Genomic DNA, 18,625 nt, shown 5'->3' with positions numbered 1-18,625 from the left:
GATTATCCTCATACCACCCTGGTCTGCTGTACCTTTTTGCTGACCGGTCTTGGGGCTGCAGTTGAACCTGAAACATCATTGTTGCCAGAACCATAGTAAGACATCCGGCTGCAGTTGCGATCAGCAATCTGAAACACATAAACCATGAGCCACGGTCAGCAACAAACTGAAAGGATGAGGCAGCTTCCTGGAAACCAGCTCAGGATTCATTCTTATTCTACGTCTTTTTCTGTAATAGAACCAAAATAACAGCCACATATAAATACAAGACAAAGCAAAGAAGGTAAATTAATTTCACTTGCTCCTGAGATAATCAAGGTTAACAGTTTAGTGTGCGGTGGTGACATGGGTTAAGAGTGCAGTCAAGACACAGGAACCAGCTTTGGAGGATGGTGAAGCCCCAAGCACCGAGGACTGGGATTCTCCGGGGGATAACGTGGGGTGCGTGGAGAGGGGCCATTCTACAGGGGCAGTGACCAAAAACAAAACAAAAACCCAAGTAAATAAGTAAAGACAAGAGAGGGGGGTTGAGTGGCCTGACCTTTTTTTTTTGGCTTTGGCAGAGAGGAGCGATGTGCTTTTTGGGAGATGTCAGCAAGGAGGGAAGGTCATCGAGTTGCTACTCAACCTGTCTGAGCTAGCAGCTTTTCACCCCAGCCTTTGAATCTCGAGTTTTATTTATAAATAGAATAATGGAGATTTAGTTAAAGCTCCCTTCAGTGTCAGCAAAACAGAATTCCCGCCAGCCAGCTGTGGCCAGAAGCGGGCCGGTAACTGCAGAGTCTCGATGGGTGGCTGAAACAGCAGCAGCTTAAGGTACAGCCACTGTGCTGAAAATAAAACAGGAGACGAATATGAACCTGCAAAGAGGAGGGATGGAGTTCAAAAAGGGCGGGGACACATAAACCTGAGAGTCTAACACTCATCAACATGGGACAAACCACTAGGCTGTGCAGTCCAGACGGAAATCTTGTGATCCTGTACAACAAGTAGGTGCTAGGAAATCCTCTCCTCTCAGAATGTGACAGGAGCAGCAGCAAGAAGGCATTTTAAAGAGACCCCTGTGAGTCAGTGGCAAGGGGTCTTTAGAGGCTGAGTCCTTCTCTGCATAGCTCGCTCTGAAGACTCCAAACTGTGCGGAGTTCTATATGGAAGGAATGTCACAGACTGCAGTGAGATCCATTAGCTCCCCAGAAGTAGACAGGAAGTGTGTGAGGACCAAGATTCAATGCCAGGAAAAGAGGAGGGTCCTAGGAGGCTCGAGGGCTGAAGGGACTGTGGCAGATAAGATATACTATTCATGAATGCTCTCACAGCTGCCCATGGGCACCCTGGCACATAGTGACAAACACTAGCTATACACAGGCAGGCACAGGAACAAAGGTCATCCATGCACAGGGGCCACATGAAGGTAGGCTCACAGGCTTACAGACAGGCACACACATACACGCTAGTGAAGGCAAAAGGGAAGGCCTTTGACCTCATGGCCATATTTACCCAGAATGAGAGTTGGCACTCTGCTGAAGAGAGTTCTACAGTGGATGTCATCACCACTTACTTCTGGGTTCCCTAGACATCTGGTGCCAGCCACTTTGTGCTGACTTACAGTCCCTGAGATGTCCAGCATTAGCTAATGTGGTTCATGGTGGCTATCCATATTAGTATCATGATGTTTAAAATGAACTGGCCTGTATAGCCTTTTGTTCCCAACACAGTGGCAAATGCTGAAAGGTACTAGGGTGCATGCCAGTAGAAAGCCTGGTGACAGTCCCTTCCAGTACCTACAGACTGAAAGTTAAAATACCGCCTGCACCGTAAGCCATACCACACTTTCATTGTATGGCAAGCAACCAAAAGATCAATGTAGGAAGCATATAATACCACAAAATTTCTGCTGTCAACTGAGGCTCACACCCAAATAACCAGAGAAGGAACAATGAAACAGCTGCACAGAGATGGGATCAACATCTGCACTCAAACAAGTGATGACATAAAAGTACTCTGCAACTGCTTCTAGGCATGTAAACACAGAGCCAGTATGCATGCATACACAACATACATGAGACAATCTGCACAACTGCACTCGAATAGTAAATAAGCAAATGAGAAATAGGAAAATATTAAACACAGAAACAACAGAATAACAATAATTAATGTGTACCTTTCCATAACTCTAAATGTTAATGGTCTAAATTCTCCAATCAAAAGACAGAGACTACTAGATTGGAATTAAAAACAAGACCTATTTGTTGCCTGTAAGAAATATACCTCTTCACAATGCCTTACATGGCCTTAGGGTGAAAGCATGGGGGAAAAAGCATTATAAGCAAATGGAACTAGAGAGCAGGCAGGGGTAATGCTATCAATATCCAACAAAACAGATATTAAACCAAATTAGTAAAAAGAAATAAAGAAGCCCCGTGGTGGCGGTACATGCCTTTAATCCCAGCACTCACAAGGCAGAGGCAGATGAATTTCTGAGTTTGAGGCAAGCCTGGTCTACAGTGAGTTCCAGGATAGCCAGAGCTACACAGAGAAACCTTATCTCAAAATAAGATAAGAGAAACCAAACAAGAAAGGAAGAAGTCAAATTATCCCTATTTTATACAATATAGTTACACACATAAAAGATCCTAATGTGTCCACCAGAAAACTCTTATGAAAGTTTACTTTTAGCAAGGAACCAGGAAACAAAATCAATATACGTCAATCAGCAGCTTTTCTATATACCAATAACAAATGCACTGAGACTGAAGTCTGGAAAATAATTCCATTTTAAAGTCTGGAGGATGATTTTATAGAAAACAGAAAGCCCTAGTGTGATCATGGAGTGGAAGAATTAATCAATCTAATGAAAACCATTTTAATATTGAAAAAAATCTACACATTTAATGGTACCCCATCAAAATTCTAATGAATTCTCAGAAATAGGAAAAAAATATCACTAAAACTCATATGGAAGCTCCAAAGACCCCAAATATTCAGAGCAATCATGAGCAAAACAGGCTGGAGGTATCACAATCAATATCTGATTTCAAGTTATACTACAGGAGCATGGGAACAAACCAGCATGATACTGACATAAAAATAGTTATATAAATCAATGTAATAGAAGAGCCAAAATTGGGGCTAGAGAGTTGGCTCAGAGGTTAAGAGCAGTGGTTGCTCTTCCAGAGGCCCTGAGTTCAATTCCCAGCACCTACATGATCTAACCATCTGTGGTTAGATCTGGTGCACTCTTCTGGCCTGCCTGCATACATGCAGTTAGAATATTTGTATATATAATAAATAAATCCTAAAAAAAAAAGGAAGAGCCAAAATTAAACCCACAAAGCTACGGTCATCTTACTTTTGACAACGATGCCAGAAATGTACGTTGGATAAAAACAGCCTCTTCAGTAAGAGAACCCTTACATCACTGGTAGGAATGCAAATTGGTCCAACCATTATGGAAATCAGTATGGTGGGTCCTCAAATACTGAATCAGCACTACCCTCTGACCCAGATAGACCACATCTGGCTATTACCTGAGAGACTCTCAGTCACATACTAGACAGATACATGCACAGCCACATTTACTGCATCACTATTCACAATAGTCAAGCTGTGGAAACAGCCTGTCCATTAACAGATGAAGAGGTACGTGCACACACCATGGAGTTTTATTCAGCCATAGAGAGCAAAGTTCTGTTGTTCGCTAGAAAATGGATACAACTGGGGACCATCGCATTAGGTGAAACAAGCCAGGCTCAGACAAATACTGCATGTGTGCTCTCATGTGTGGTACCTAGGATGTACAGACACACAAATCCACTTAACCACATATGGAATGAAAGAAGAAGGGAAGAAGGAGACTGTGGTGGGGGTGTGAAGGGAATGGAGATGAAGGGGAGGGTATTGAGGGATAAGGGTACAAGCACATGATATACGTGAAAGAAACTGTGTACAATGAATACAATGAATTAAAAAAAAAAAATCACAAAACACCAAACCTACATTAGTAGTTCTAATTTAAAAAGTCACATGGTCATCTTGTGCAAGTACTATAAAAGCGTTTGACAAGATGGCTCAGTGTTTAAGAGCACTCACGGTTCATGCAGAGGATCTGAGTTCAGTTCCCAGCACCCACATAATGGCTCACAACCAAATGTAGCTCCAGTTCCAGAGGATCCAACACCCTCTTCTGGCAATTGGCAACATGTAAATTCAATAAATATTCCATGAGTATTTGACAAAGCCAACATAATGAGTCAAACAAGTACCTGACTGGTCATGGTGGCTCACGTCTATAGACTCAGCATTCAGGAGGCTGAGTCAGGAGAAGAGCTGTGAATTTAAAGAGGTCTGAGTTACATACTACTGAGTTCTAGGCTAATCAGGGTTTACAGAGACCCTGTGTCAAAAACTGAAAACAGTGGGTCAGTGGTGGCACACGCCTTTAATCCTAGCATTCAGGAGGCAGAGGCAGGCGGATCTGAGTTCGAGGCCAACCTAGTATTCCAAGCAAGTTCTAGGACAGTCACGTCTACACAGAAAGACTGTCTTGAAAAACAAACAAACAAACAAATAAAAACCTAAAACAACAGCAAAAAGATTCGGGTACCAACAGTTCCTTCAGTGTGCTGGGAAAGCAGGGAAAAGGCGTGAGAATAGTGCCCCACAGTGGTTCAATGTGGCACTACACCAAAAAATCAACTGTCAAAATCCCTTCTGAAAGGGTATACTCTCTATTTGGACTAAATTTTCATCCCTTTCTACAAAATAATCAGAAAAACATTACCTTAGAATATATATATAGAAATTTAATATCTTCATTTTTATTAAAGAAAACATAAAAGCAAGGCTGCAGCAACAGCCATATTCAGGCCTTGCCTGTCCAATCAAAAAATGGTGGCGCTGGTTCCTGTTTAAATCAGTTCTCTGGGCACTCATTTGGATCACTTGCTCATTTCTGTGTCAAGCAATAACAGCAGCAACACATTTCTTGCAGCTTTTTTGGATGATAAAACCCACTGGACTATGAACTTTAGAGGAATGAACACTACGGCATGGTTTTGTTTGTTTGTTTGTTTTGTTTTGTTTTGTTTTTCGAGACAGGGTTTCTCTGTAGCTTTGGAGCCTGTCCTGGACTAGCTCTGTACCAGGCTGGCCTCGAACTCACAGAGATCCACCTGCCTCTGCCTCCCGAGTGCTGGGATTACAGGCGTGTGCCACCATCGCCTGGCTGCATGTTTTTAAAATCCCAAATAAAACATTTATTAGTTGTTGAAACTGTCAAGATAATGAAAAACAATGGAAGTCTAAGAAATGATCATATGCAAGAGGAGCTTAAGGAGACATGACTGAAAAGTGTTGTGTGACCCTCCAGAGGATTGCAGAATAGGAAAAAAGACACTAGGGAAAACTGAGGAAATCCAAATAAATATAAGCTGATGTTAATGATAATTATGTATTAATATCATAAGCTGTGACAAATGTACCATTCTAGTGTAAAATACTAACAAGGAAACTGAGTCACTGAGCTGTGCTGACAACAATTGAATGACTATTTGAAAATAGCTACAAGAAAGGACTCTGGTGCTTCTAGCATGAAGAAACCATGTATTTCTGAGTAATGGACATGTCAGACTGCCCAGGTCTGATAATGACACACTGTACACATGGATTTAACATCATACTGCACCCACTAAATGTGTCTAACTGTTCTATGCCAATTAAAAATTAAAAACAGTAGATTCCAAGCACTTTGGAAGGCCTCCATGAGACCCTAACTCAGAATAAATAAAACTAAACAAGAAAGTAAAGAGTATGGGGCTGGAGAGATGGCTCAGAGGATAAGAGTACTGACTGCTCTTCCAGAGGTTCTGAGTTCAATTCCCAGCAACCACATGGTGGCTCACAACCATCTGTAATGAGATCTGGTGCCCTCTTCTGGCCTGCAGTCATACATGCTGAATACATAATAAATTTTTTAAAAAAGAAGAAAGTAAAGAGTGTCTACAATGTCACAGCTCAGCAGGAGAAAAGCTTCACGTGCTGTGGCACAGAGGGGACTGTCACTACCAGCACTGTAACAAACAAACAGCTAGAAAAGAGTATGTTAGCATTCTCTCCACAGAGGAATGACGGATGGACGAGGCACTAAATGTCTTAAACACCCAGTTTAAAACATACAGTGCACTTATTTATCAAGATACCATACTATACCCAGAAACCTGTACAGTGTGCATCAGCTAAAAAGCAAAACATTGAGTGTATGTGGCCTCCAGGGATTGCCATGCCCCTACCTTTGAAGACATAATGTTCTTAACTTCCTCATCTGCTGCACAGTGTGTTCCAGTCAGGTCTGGGTTGCTGCTGCTCATCACACGGGCCTGCATCAGCTTTGAACTCACAGCGGCAGCAGATGTGCGTCCATAGGTGTGGTATCGGGGGTCGGGGATGGCAGGGGGGCCACCTGTATCCCGGCAGCCAGAGACATGTCAAGAGACAGGACAGAATCAGTGACAGAGCTTGAGAAGGACCCACTAAGGGGCTTGGAAGGAGGCCTCATATTTATTCTGCAGCCATGAGGGGCAGGGAGGTGATGTTGGGTGAAGTGGGCAGGGTGTGAAGTGGGGAGACATAGTGGGGAGGGCTGTGGGGAACTGGAGACCAGTATGTCACTGCCACAAGGAACCAGACCCTAAGGTTGCCAGAGTTTCTGAATTCTCAAGCAAGATCAGAAATACGAATATTTTTGTTTGATCAATATTTAAATGATGCAATAGTATAAGTCATGGAGGAAGGCTGTTCAAAATGAATCATTCACAGTCATCTTTTGAGGACAGGCATATGCAACGTTTCAAAGTGAGTCCAGGTCTGGTTTTAAAGTTGGACTGAAATGACAGGTTTATGTAAAATATGACCGGAGAGACTATAAAGTTGCAAAGTGTTTAAAAATGTGGGATTTTTTTAAAAGTTCATTGATGATATTTTTTATATCATGTTACCAGACATTATGGTTTATTGCCTATGCAAATAACTAAGAAGAATGATGAAATGGATTATTATTAATCTAGTTTGGGGGGAATGAGAACTTTTTTTTTAATAAAATGAAAAGTTTCAGAACTTTCAGTGGTGTTACTACCATTGGATAGATACTTTTTTTTTGTTTTTGTTTTTACTATTATTCTAGAATCTGACACAGTCAACAGTTCTCCATCTTTTAAAGCAGATCCTCAACTGATTCATTGGCAACAGGAGAGAAGGTCACTGAGGGATTACCGACTAGGCGGACACGGCTAGTTCAACATGGAAAGAGAGAAGAAGGGAGGAAGGGAAGGAGAAGCATGTAGAAACGTTTCATTGCAGCACTGACATCCATTTTACTTTGAAAAACAAAACTGAACCTTTAATCCCATGGCAGTGGTATGAGGCAGGACCCTGCTAGGTCCCTGTCCCCTCAGGAAACATTACCTGACTTGGGTGCCTCCCTGTGCAGCTCAGGCAGCCGGAACACATAGTGCACGTAGGAGGCCAGCAGGCAGTTCCTCCCATGTTGGTCCTTTCTCAGGTCCTTGCTGTTGTGCAGGCTATTTGCAATGGCCACCACAGACTCAAAGGCAAACTGTGAGAAGTTTGCTGAGGAGCCAAGAGAAACGAGAAGTTGAGGCGGATGTTCCCAGGCCAGTTAACAGTATGTCCTCATCACTGACCACCTTAGAGCCAGGCAAAAGAAATGTCGGTGGGAGGCAGCTATGTTCCAGGCAGCTTCCACGTGCCAGCTTTGCTCACCACAGACATGCTCACATTCCCTCTGTGTTGCTCAAGTTGGCCTAGAACTCACTGCACAGAACTCTTGCTTCAGCCTCCCAAAGTGCTAAAATTATAGGTATGGTAGCATATCCCACCACGCCTGGTTCACATTCCATTCTTTTTTTCTGCCTTTGCTAAGAGCAGTTTCCCACAACCAGGACGTGTCCATGTCCATATGCCATTGCTGTCTAAACTCAGCTGGAACAGGCTACTCACTGGGTTCTGCAGACTGACATCACCAGCATCACCTGGGACTTTATCCTTAGGCCCTACCCCAGAGCAGCTGAACCAGAATCAACATCTCAACAGGATGCCCAAGGGATGTGAGGGCAATGTATAAATCTGTCCTACAACAGATTCTCATAAAGATGAATCTTAATAATGTACACAGGTTATGATACTCTCCACAGCAGGTCTATGCACACTGTTTGGACCATACTGGTCTGGTGCACCAAGCCCTCCATCATTTGGCTTTCAACTTTGTGCCTGTTCCTGCTCAAATTCGGCTAAGTCCTAGTGAGGGAGCCATCATATTATCCCGCTCTGTGGTCTCCCCACCTTCCTGACCCTGCTCATGCTTCCATCCTCACCTGGAGTGTCTTCCTTGCCTCCTGCCACAAAATCACACTGGCCACCAAGTCAGACCACCTCTTCCATGCTCAGTCTCCTCCATGAAGCCCGCAATGTCCCCCCAGTGATAGGAATCCAAACTGTACCATCCCGAAGCTGTGCCTACTGGTAATTTAGCCTCCCTGTGAGGGCTGGAAACCATTCCCAGACCTAGCACACTTCTCACAATTTTTGTGCCTCCTCCTTCCCACACTGTGCCTTCCACAGTATTGGCCAGAGCAGAAGTAGGTTCCAAATGAATGCTTGCAGACTAAAACCTTCATTATCTTCATGTGTTTATTAGTGGGGTTTTTTTTTTTTTTTTTGGTTTTGGTTCTTTTTGTTTGTTTGTTTGTTTTGTTTTTGAGATGGGGTTTCTCTGTGTAATAGCCCTGGCTGTTCTGGAACTGGATTTATAGACCAGGCTAGGCTCGAACTCATAGAGATCTGCCTGCCTGAGTGCTTGGATTAAAGGCATGTGCTAGCATGCCTGGCCATGTGTATATGTGTGTCCATACGTTCCTGTTTGCATGTGCATGCAGAGGCCAGATGCTGACATTAGATGTCACCCTCAGTTACTCTCCACCTCATTGTTTGGATAACATGCCTGAACTTGCCAAGTAGGCTATGATGGCTGGCCAGTGAGCCCCAAGTATTCTTGGCAAGTAACTGAACTACTGCTCCACCCCCAAAAGCTTTAATATTACGGATCAAATCCAAGTCATCAAGCAGGCTTGGAGACAAGCACCTTTATTTGCTGACCCATCTCAACAGCCCTAAGAACCCATTTTAGGGGTTGGTGAGATGGCTCAGAGGTTAAGAGACTGCTCTTCCAGAGGTCCTGAGTTCAATTCCCAGCAACCACATGGTGGCTCACAACCATCTGTAATGAGATCTGGCGCCCTCTTCTGGTGTGCAGGAATACATGCAAGCAGAACACTGTAAACATAATAAATAAATAAATATTTAAAAAAGAACCCATTTTAATGTTCTCTCTCTCTCTCTTTACGCTTATTTATTTTATCTTATTTGATGTATATGAGTGTTTTGCCTGCATGTGTGCATGTGTACTGTGTGAATGCAGTGCCTGTGGAGGTCAAAGGAGTCATCAGACTCCTTGGAACTGGAGTTACCGATAGCTGTGGACGGTATGAGTACTGGGAACTGAACCTAGGCCCTTTGCAAGAGCAACAGGTACTTTTAATCACTGAGCCATCACTTGAAGCCCTTCTTCCTTTTTCTGTTAAACATGCACGGAGTCTGGCAAAACAGCCCTGGACTTGAGTTCACGACAAAGGTTGCAAAGACTGCTCCCAGCATTCCTTGGTTTGTGGAAAGCCAAGCCTCATTAGGCAGAGCTGTGTGGTCTAGCCATGCCTTCTCCCAGCACACAGGCCTCTACCTGTTTGGCCAGCGATGACCATGGGCTGCACAGAAAGCTGGAAGAGTTTGTCCAGCACCAGGTGTAGGAAGAGCACCAGGGGCTCCAGGCGGGAGGAGTTCAGGCAGATGATGCTGAGCTTCAGCTCGTGCTCCAGCGAGCTCTCCGTGATCTTCTGGTCCAGCACACGGATGGGGAAGGTCACTTGGCTCTCCAGAGAGTGGCAAAGGGTGAAGAACTTCTCCAGGTGGTTATCCTGGGAAGGCAGAAGGCAGAAGGCTCTCATGAGGTATATTCTTTCAACATTCACCCAGGAATTTGGTACTCCCTCTTAGCCAGTGCTTCAGATTAGAAGTCTCAGTCCCGGATGCTTCCAGCAAAGGTAGTGGACTTCTTTGTAGAATATGCTGTGCAAAATGGGATGGAATCTTTTTGTTTTGCTTTGTTTTTTGAGACAATGTTTCTCTGTGTAGCTCTGGCTGTCCTGGAACTCATTCTGTGGACCAGGCTGGCCTCGAACTCACAGAGATCCACCTGTGTCTGCCTCCCAAGTGCTGGGATTAAAGGCATGCACCACCACCGCCCAGCTAAAATAAGACAACTATTAATTATTATTCCAGCAACTATTAATCAAAGAAAAAAATAAACCAGGATTCACTCTGTAGGCAGAGTTGGTGCACTAGGTATCACAGGCCAAGAAAGGGGGCCAATGAGATGCATGAGCCAGCGGCAGGCCTTGACATTCCTTACCTGGGTGTGAACAGAAGAAACAGCTTGTACTTCAATATTAAATACCCCCTTATGGCCCTCAGCCCACTTAATGGGAGGATTCTGTAAAGGGACTTTCTGTGTTAAAGAGAAAGAAAGAAAAAAGATTAGCAATGTGATTCCCCTTTCCAACTGTCAATAAGCAACTTGTTGGTGAAAGGCAAGGTTCTACCAACAGAGAACTTCCATAGCTAGGAGTCAGAGTTCTTTCGTTCAAGTTTCGATTCTACACCAAACTAGTTATTTTCACACTGACAAGTCAATCACACACCCCGGGCCTTAGCATTTGAACAAATGCTAGGAGGGCTGAGCTGGGTCATCTGTCTCTAACCTCTTATTCAACACGGATGCTCTTTGATGCTCGGAATGTAATTAAATGATCTCCCCATTCATCAGGGATGTCAGGACAGACACTGGGGATTGGAATGGATTTGAACACCTAAAATAACTTCTTTTTAGCCAAGTGTTTCTAAGACTGCTTGGCTCCCGCTTGTTCATTATACTTCTTCCATTGCATCTACCACCATCTACTTCTTCGGCCTTAGAGAGAACACTTTGCCTCCAGCTCCCACTAGTACTATGTTTCTCTAGACTCTAGGGTCCAGAGCGAGCAGGCAGTGCTGGAGCAAGGAGGCCCAGCCTGAGGTTGTGCCCCTTTCATCAAAACGATAGGAAGCATGCTGTGTTTGCGAGGGTAGGAGAAAGGTGGTCGGAGAGATGGGGACCCATGGGACTCTCGGAAGGTACAAGCTGGAGCCCAAGCTTACAGAGCTCTACTTGGCCCACAGGGTATTGGACATTGTTGTGAATTTGTTGGTAATGTTTAAAAGTCAGCACAGTTCCTATAACAGACCAGTTTCTAACTTGAGAGCTGGAAGAACACCAGCCTTGTCTCCCAGCACAGTTCTAGGCTGTGGAGCAGCCTCACGTAAGTGACTTGGGGGATTCTTGTAGACACTGGAGTTTCCATTTGTAACCTAAAGTAGTGGCATTCAATAGACATCCAATAGGAATTAATATTACCTTTTTACTTGAGAGAGAGAGACAGGGAGACAGAGACAGAGAGAGAGAACACATAGTACATATAAAGGACTGAGAATGATGTTAGAGAGTTGGTTCTCTCCTGGGAATCAAGATCAAACTCAGGTTGTTAGGGTTGGTGGCAAGTATCCTTATCCACCAAACCACCTCATTGGCTTCAAAATTTGTAAATTGTCGAGAAGCCACATTCAAGAACACGTGAGAGCAATTTCAACAGACTGTTTCACTGAACACAGTATGGCCCACTCTTTCCTCAATGAGAAGTCATACAAATTACTAATAAATATTCTATTTTTCCAATACCAAGACTTTGAAATCCAGCCCGTATTTTACACGAACAGCTCTGAGTCAGAACTAGCCCACTCAAGATCTCACTAGCCACCTGCTGCTACCATTGTATTTGATGGTGAAGGGCAAGGAGGGCCCGAGGGAGAAGCTACAGGTAAGAAAAGAAACTGATATTTCCTTTAGTATTATTTACCTCTTGATAAGCACCATTTCAATTAATGTCCACAGCACCTTATAGTCAGATATGGATTTCATTTCATCTTTGAGAGTCAGAGGAGGTAAGTGATACGCCCACACTCACACAGTTGGAGAGGGGAAGACTGGTATTTGGGATCTGGATTTGTCTTAAAAATTCAGGTTTAGCCAGGCAGTGGTGGCACGTGCCTTTAATCCCAGCACTTGGGATGCAGAGACAGGTGGATCTCTGTGTGTAGCCAGCCTGGGCTACAGAGTGAGATCCAGGAAAGGCGCAAAGCTACATGGGAAACCCTGTCACAAACCAAACCAAACCAAACCAAACCAAACCAAACCCAACCCCCCTCGGGTTTAGACGGGTGTGGTAGCACATGCTTGTAGGGAGGAAGAGGTGGGAGAGTCAGGAGTTCAAGGCCACTTTTTGGCTAGTTGGTGAATTTGAGGACAGCCTGGGCTATACAAGACCCTGTCTTAAAAACTATTTTTAAAAATTTCAACAAACCTCAGGTTTTTATCTGTGCTTTTGGAAAATGTGTTTTGGAAAAAACAAAAAGGAAAACCATCAGAGTCCTACCAAACTAGAATGTGGATGTTAACTGAAAAGCAGGGTTTGTTTTTCCTGGCCTTTACTGGTGGCTCACTAGGCTGCAGACTTGGGTGATTTTCCTGCCTCACTCCTACCGGAGGAGAGCATGCGCCACCTTGCTTGGCTCTGGAAAAGCAGTTGTGAGGGTTTCTGCAAGGCACTGTACACCGAGGGCATAAAGATGAACTGGAATGAACATCTCTGTCCTCAGGCTAGCCTGGTACGTCCAGGAGATCAGCTTTAGTGTAAAACAAAGGAAAAGAGCCAGCCGAGGGCGACAAAAACAGCAGGGAAGAGAGACTGGAAAGGGCTATCTACAGGGAAGGTCCTGGAAATTTCTTCAACTTAAAACCCCAAAAACTAAAAGACTAAAAGGAAGAACTACAGAATAAATGACCTTGAAAGGTAAACTGACCAATGCCACACAGGCCGCATCTGGAGCCCGATTCAGACAAGTGTGAAAACAGGATCCTTGTGGGGAACAGGAAAGGTGGTTGCTGAATGGATAAAGGATGGTATTCAGGGTTATGTTAAATTTGAAGGCCCACCAATAATACTGTGAGGGCTAGAAAAAGAATCATATTTTCATGATACATTGTAGGTGTAGCCATCTTGTTAAATAAGAAACACAGAGCCAATTGCAGAGTTAAAAGCCAAGAGGTCAGAGCAATAGCTGAGAGCTGAAAACCTTACCCTTCACTGCTGCTCTGTCTTTCCTCTCCGCAAGAGACCTACTTCCTGTGTTTTTTTCTCTCTCTCTTTTTTTCTTTTGTTTGTTACTCAGTCGGTAGAACATGAGACTCTTAATCCCAGGGTCGTGGGTTCAAGCCCCACGTTGGGTGCCAATACATGATAAAATATTGATGAGTAAGATGATTTGCTTAGAAATAATACTCATTGAGGTAAACTTCTACTGAAAGGGTGAGAGGCAGGATAGTGAGCTGAGAGACACAGGAGTATCTTTAGACTGTGGTATTGCCAGACTGCAAAGGCAAGAGGAGCAGCCAAGACAGGAAGGGCAGAGCTCTGGAACTGGCATCTTTACAGCCAAGCCACCCTGGCTGTGACCAATGGCCCACAAAGAGGAACTGCTGATTCAGGCCTGGAAACACTCTGAAGGGATCCTTGATAGGAGCACTATCTATCATGAGTGGGCTCAACCTGTCTCCTAATGTATAGAACTGAGAACTGCAGACAATTCAAGGTAGCCTCGCCTCAGGTGCATGTTGTGTCTACAGAACATTCTGCTGTGGTGATGTCTAAATGAGGAAAGTTTCTTTCATTGCCAAATACTCCTCCCATCCTGTTGGAACAATGTGCCCTCAGAAAACACAGGGTGCTTGGAGATGACAGCCCTAGAGGAATCCCACAAGTCACCTCAGACCTCAGACACATCCTCGGGAATGGGAAGTGGGTGTGGGAAAGTGATCTTAGACCACAGCTGGGCAGGAAGCAGCTGCCAGACAGCGCTGGTTACCTCAGCAGAATGTATGGAGTAGTTGGGTGGCAGTTTTTCCAAGGCAACTGGGAGACAGTAGGATCCGGTTTGAAGACGTTCGTTTAAGAGAATCGGCAGCCACTGAAACAGACGATGTTAAGAGCAAAGTGGGTTTTACGGCTTCACACAGCCCTGGCGGTTTATCTAGCTCACAGCCGTCAACCAAACCTAAATGACGATTAGATATCGACCAGGTCTCCTTCTGCAGCAGTTTCAACCCACTCCTCTGCATTGTAATTTCCCTGAGAGTTCCTGAGATGGTCATGTCAACGACTGGCTGCTTTCCAGGCCCAAGTAGTAGCATTTCTTTCTTTTTTTTTTTTTCTTTATGGCCAGTATTGGCTCCTGTCTGAGTATCAATGTTCAGTTTACCTTTCATGTTTTTTAAAGAAATAACTTTTTCCCTGAAGAGCTAATTATATATATGGAGCACTTAAATTTGGAAATAACAGATATTGCAATACCTTTTTTCTTAAATAAATGAATATTCTTTAAAGATTTACCACCCACCAGCTTTCCATGTGAGGAACCTGTCATTCTCTAGGTAAAGCCATTTCTACTCTGGGCTGTAATCCAGACTAGCACATTTTATGACTCCTGACAGGAGACAAGCAAGGGAGCTGACTGACGCACTCTCTGCAGGGACCTTGGCTCCACCGGCATCTGTGTGTGTGTGTGTGTGTGTGTGTGTGTGTGTATGGGGGGTGGGAAGGTGGGAAGGCGTGTTGAACAAGCTGAAAGCAACTCACCGAATACCCCAGCAGACTTTCTCCCGAGGCTCCCTGCTTCTGCTGACAGCTGATGTGGTAGAAGGTGAACAGGAGGTGGTGATTCACTGTGAGCTTGGCGGGGAGCTTGATTTTCACTTCTTCGTAAAAGTCGGGAGACCTGTATCAAAAGCACATTGGACACAGATCACTTTTCTGCAAAAGAGTGACTTCCTGAGTCCCAGGCACAGCCCCGGCCACCCTTTGCTTCTGAGCTATTGAGCGCCTGCATGCTGTGGGGATCATTTACTTTATCCTGCCCCTGAGCTGTAAGGCCTGGAGGCCAGGATGACACTATGAGAAACATCCAGCACATAAAGACGCTCAGAATCTGAAGGCTTTGCTAGAAAGGACTTTACCCGCACAATGGAAAAGCACAACTTAATCTGAAAGAGGATGAGGTTCAGAGTCCTGCTGTGACCTCTTTTCCCATCTCTGCCCCAAGAACAGGACTGGCATGGGGCTGTCCTCGCCAAAGACTGTGCTAAGCTTCACACACATTACCTATTTAGTCCCCGTGACAAGCCTCGCCAGTGTTTACAGGAAGCCCCTAAGGGAGTCAGTCTAGGAATCAGGCAAGACGAAAGCCTACCTGACATCACAGAGATGTCACTCCTCAACCTGTGAGGTGTGAATGAGGTTAGAGGGTCCCATCACTCACTTTACTGACCTAATTGAATATACCATTTTTCCTTGGGTTGGCTTAAAGTAGGTAAGGGGCCGATGACAAGATGACCCAAGAGAGCTGGGCTTTGCTTCTAGCCCTCTTTGGATCTCAAACCAAGTAAGAAAATACTCTTCTTCATTTAACACTATATAATCTCTCTATCATCATTTCTGAAATAATCAAAATAACATTAGATTCCTGAAGATCTTCTCTCCTCAAAGCCTTATTACTTACAAAAATAGTGCATTGTCAACACAGAATTACAGAACAGGTATAAACTCCCTTTGCCCCTCAGTCCCTATGTTCCAATGTTGGGAAAAGCACTCATGGAGTTCAAAACCACTACCACCACCCCCAAACCTGGGAGGGTTGAAATAATTGTAGCACATGTTCAAGACTCTGAAATATACTCACTTGTTATGGTATGTAATTGCTGTGTACACTTCCTGCAGAAATTCAGGCCCGCTGGACTTCCCAAAGATGACCTATTCATTGATGGAAGGGACCAAGTTAAGGGTGACTTGCGACTCTATCAAATCATCTGCCATCCCATCAACAGGACACTGTGAGCTCACAGAGTTGTAGTTTATAAGACCAAGTCCTACCATCGGCGTGATCATACAGAGTAGAAGTGGGGTAAACTGAGTCAACTGAGGCTTCAAGAGACTAACTAGTGACCAAGGGCACAGGTGTGAGACTGGAAAACCTGCGGTCTCGTTACCGTCTCAGTGCAGAGACACAACACGGCAACCTCACATTCATCTGTCCTTAGTGGGAGGCTAGGGTCTTCTTCCCTCCAAGGACATGGCCTTGGCCATGTGGGAGACTGCTGTCTCCACTGCCCTGGCCACCTTGTGTAGAGACCTCATGGAGTCTGCTGCAGCACCAACAGCACAGGGTTTGACTAGTGGCCTTGCTCCTGGGCACAGGATAGATCCTTTCGCTCCAGGTGCAGCAATCCAGAGACCAGGCCCAGGGTGTGGTGAGTGGAGAACTGGCTGAGATTCCCCGCCACCATCCCTTGGCTGAGTACACTGGCCACACACAGGATCTGCACACACACACCTGACAGCCCAAGTGGCGGAGCTGCCGGGCTAGGGCAGAGAGGATGAGGGGCATCCTCCAGACCCACCTTTCCTGCCACTGTTGCAAGAGGACACCTTGCATCGGAGAACAGGAGGGAGAGAGGGGTGGTTTTTAGAACGTAGAAATATGAGGTAAGGCGGTACTAGGAAGAAATTACTGCTACCAGAAGAGGATGAGGCAAGAAGTCAACACCTCTCCCTCCCTTCACTCTGTGCTCAGGCATGCCCCCACCAACCGCGTGTTGCAGGGGATCAAAACCAGGACTCCCATACATGCTAGGCAAGTCTTCTACTAGTAGCTACAATCTCGGCAGAATATTAGCTGAATTCCATTACATTTGCTAATAGCTAACCAACCATGCAATTTACTAGCAAATTCGGGCATTTGGGGCTTCTCAGATACTATTCTAGTCTGCATTACTGGTTTATAGTTTGCCTCAGGATAAAGATCCATTTCTAAATGGTGTTGAGGTGGTGTTATTATTACTAGGCCATGCTTCGGATTGCTTTGTAAATGGTCTCACACTCACCTAAGTGCATATGTGGAAGAAATTCAGCCAAATAGTGAGCACTGAGCCACCCTCTAACTTGCAGTGTATTAGAATAGCATGGCTCCATGGCAAGGTGGGGAGACCCTACGAGATCTTTCAGTCCTTCAAAGTGGTCTGCAGTTCCAAGGTATGACACCTCACAATGGCATCATTTGGGAAAGAGACATAAGACAGATGCTGTTTCCCCACCATCATCTCAGGGACAATACTGGACTATCCAGAAAGGTCCCTGCATGTGTTGAGTAGGCTATGTTAGAATGAAATACTCTGTATATGGCTCACTGACTGGTAAAGCATTTGTCTAGCATGATCAAGAGACCTTGGGTGGGTGGTGGACATACTCTGTATACCAAGGAACTCAAGATTTCATCCCTGTGAATAGACAAAGACAGCACAGCCTACTGGAGGCAAATGCTATCCTCTCCTTACCGGCATAGCATTGCTGGGGTCTTCTCCACACATAAACTGGATCTTTATTGTAATGTTCCGGGCAGACGCTAGTTTGTTAGCAAAGTTCAGTCTCTGTGGGTAGACGTAGAGAAGGTTTCTGGAAAAGAGAGAAGCCGATAATCAATAATCAATATCTAGAGTCCCCTTCTGCTCACAGACCAACACCTGAGCCTGAGGTCTGAAGTTAGGCTGCTGAGCTACATCATCCATCACCTGCCCCTGCGCCCCTGGCCATGGTAACCACAGCAATGTCTCACAAAGATCATAGGGATCTGCCACTAATTCAGAAAGCAACTTCTGGACCAAAGCATCAACAGAAGTGGATTCTAGATGTTGATTATTGATGTCTCACTAGAAAAGAGTAAATGAATCCAAGAGTCAAGTTGGAGGCAAATGAACAGCTGAGTGGACCTGCTTCTGACAGACCATGCAGAGTGCCCCAAGGAGGTCATTTAAGATCAGATGAACAGAGGGAGCCATGGTACAGATCAGGGACAGGCAAGTTCATGTTCAGAGATCCTTGTCCTGCTCTGCAAAGAGGAATGGAGGGGAGTTCTCAACATTTCAAAATGTGACAATCTTCTAAGCTAAGTAGATATTGCAGTAGAGAGGCCAGATTTGGGAACTAGGCTCATCTCCTTCCCAGTTTTCATAGTCTAGTTTTGCTTTCAAAATAAATTTGAAAGTTTTATTGTGTAATATATTTCATTGGCAACCAACTATTAATAGAACAAAAACATTTCACAGACTATCATCAAACCTCACTTAGTTTTCTGTAAGTATTAAGGCTGAGTCCATTAGCCTTGTGGTGGTTGAAAACTGCCTCCCAATCCTGTATTCTCCAGTCTGCCCTACACCTTCTAAACCTAGTGCTCTGGAGTGTTAACAGGCAACTGGAGATGAGAAGGTGGTGGGGTGACCAGACACTGCTGGCAAAGCTTG

At 44.7% G+C, this 18,625-nt stretch overlaps 1 protein-coding gene across 1 annotated transcript in view; it reads right to left on the bottom strand.

Annotated features, from left to right (window-relative positions):
- Positions 1 to 18,625, bottom strand: part of Dock8 (dedicator of cytokinesis 8) — a 207,046-nt gene that overhangs the window by 69,954 nt on the left and 118,467 nt on the right. Inside the window, exons 15-23 of the mRNA XM_036209142.1 lie at positions 17,663 to 17,780; positions 16,012 to 16,082; positions 14,913 to 15,051; positions 14,143 to 14,244; positions 10,538 to 10,633; positions 9,809 to 10,043; positions 7,459 to 7,623; positions 6,288 to 6,457; positions 33 to 128 (exon numbers count right to left, since the gene is read on the bottom strand). Coding sequence (XP_036065035.1) covers positions 33 to 128; positions 6,288 to 6,457; positions 7,459 to 7,623; positions 9,809 to 10,043; positions 10,538 to 10,633; positions 14,143 to 14,244; positions 14,913 to 15,051; positions 16,012 to 16,082; positions 17,663 to 17,780 — 1,192 coding nt within the window. The remainder of the gene's footprint in view (positions 1 to 32; positions 129 to 6,287; positions 6,458 to 7,458; positions 7,624 to 9,808; positions 10,044 to 10,537; positions 10,634 to 14,142; positions 14,245 to 14,912; positions 15,052 to 16,011; positions 16,083 to 17,662; positions 17,781 to 18,625) is intronic.

Source organism: Onychomys torridus, chromosome 1 (genome assembly GCF_903995425.1).
Source record: "Onychomys torridus chromosome 1, mOncTor1.1, whole genome shotgun sequence".
NCBI lineage: Eukaryota > Metazoa > Chordata > Mammalia > Rodentia > Cricetidae > Onychomys > Onychomys torridus.
Note: the sequence above shows the minus strand (reverse complement) of the source record. Positions and strands in the feature narration are given on the sequence as shown.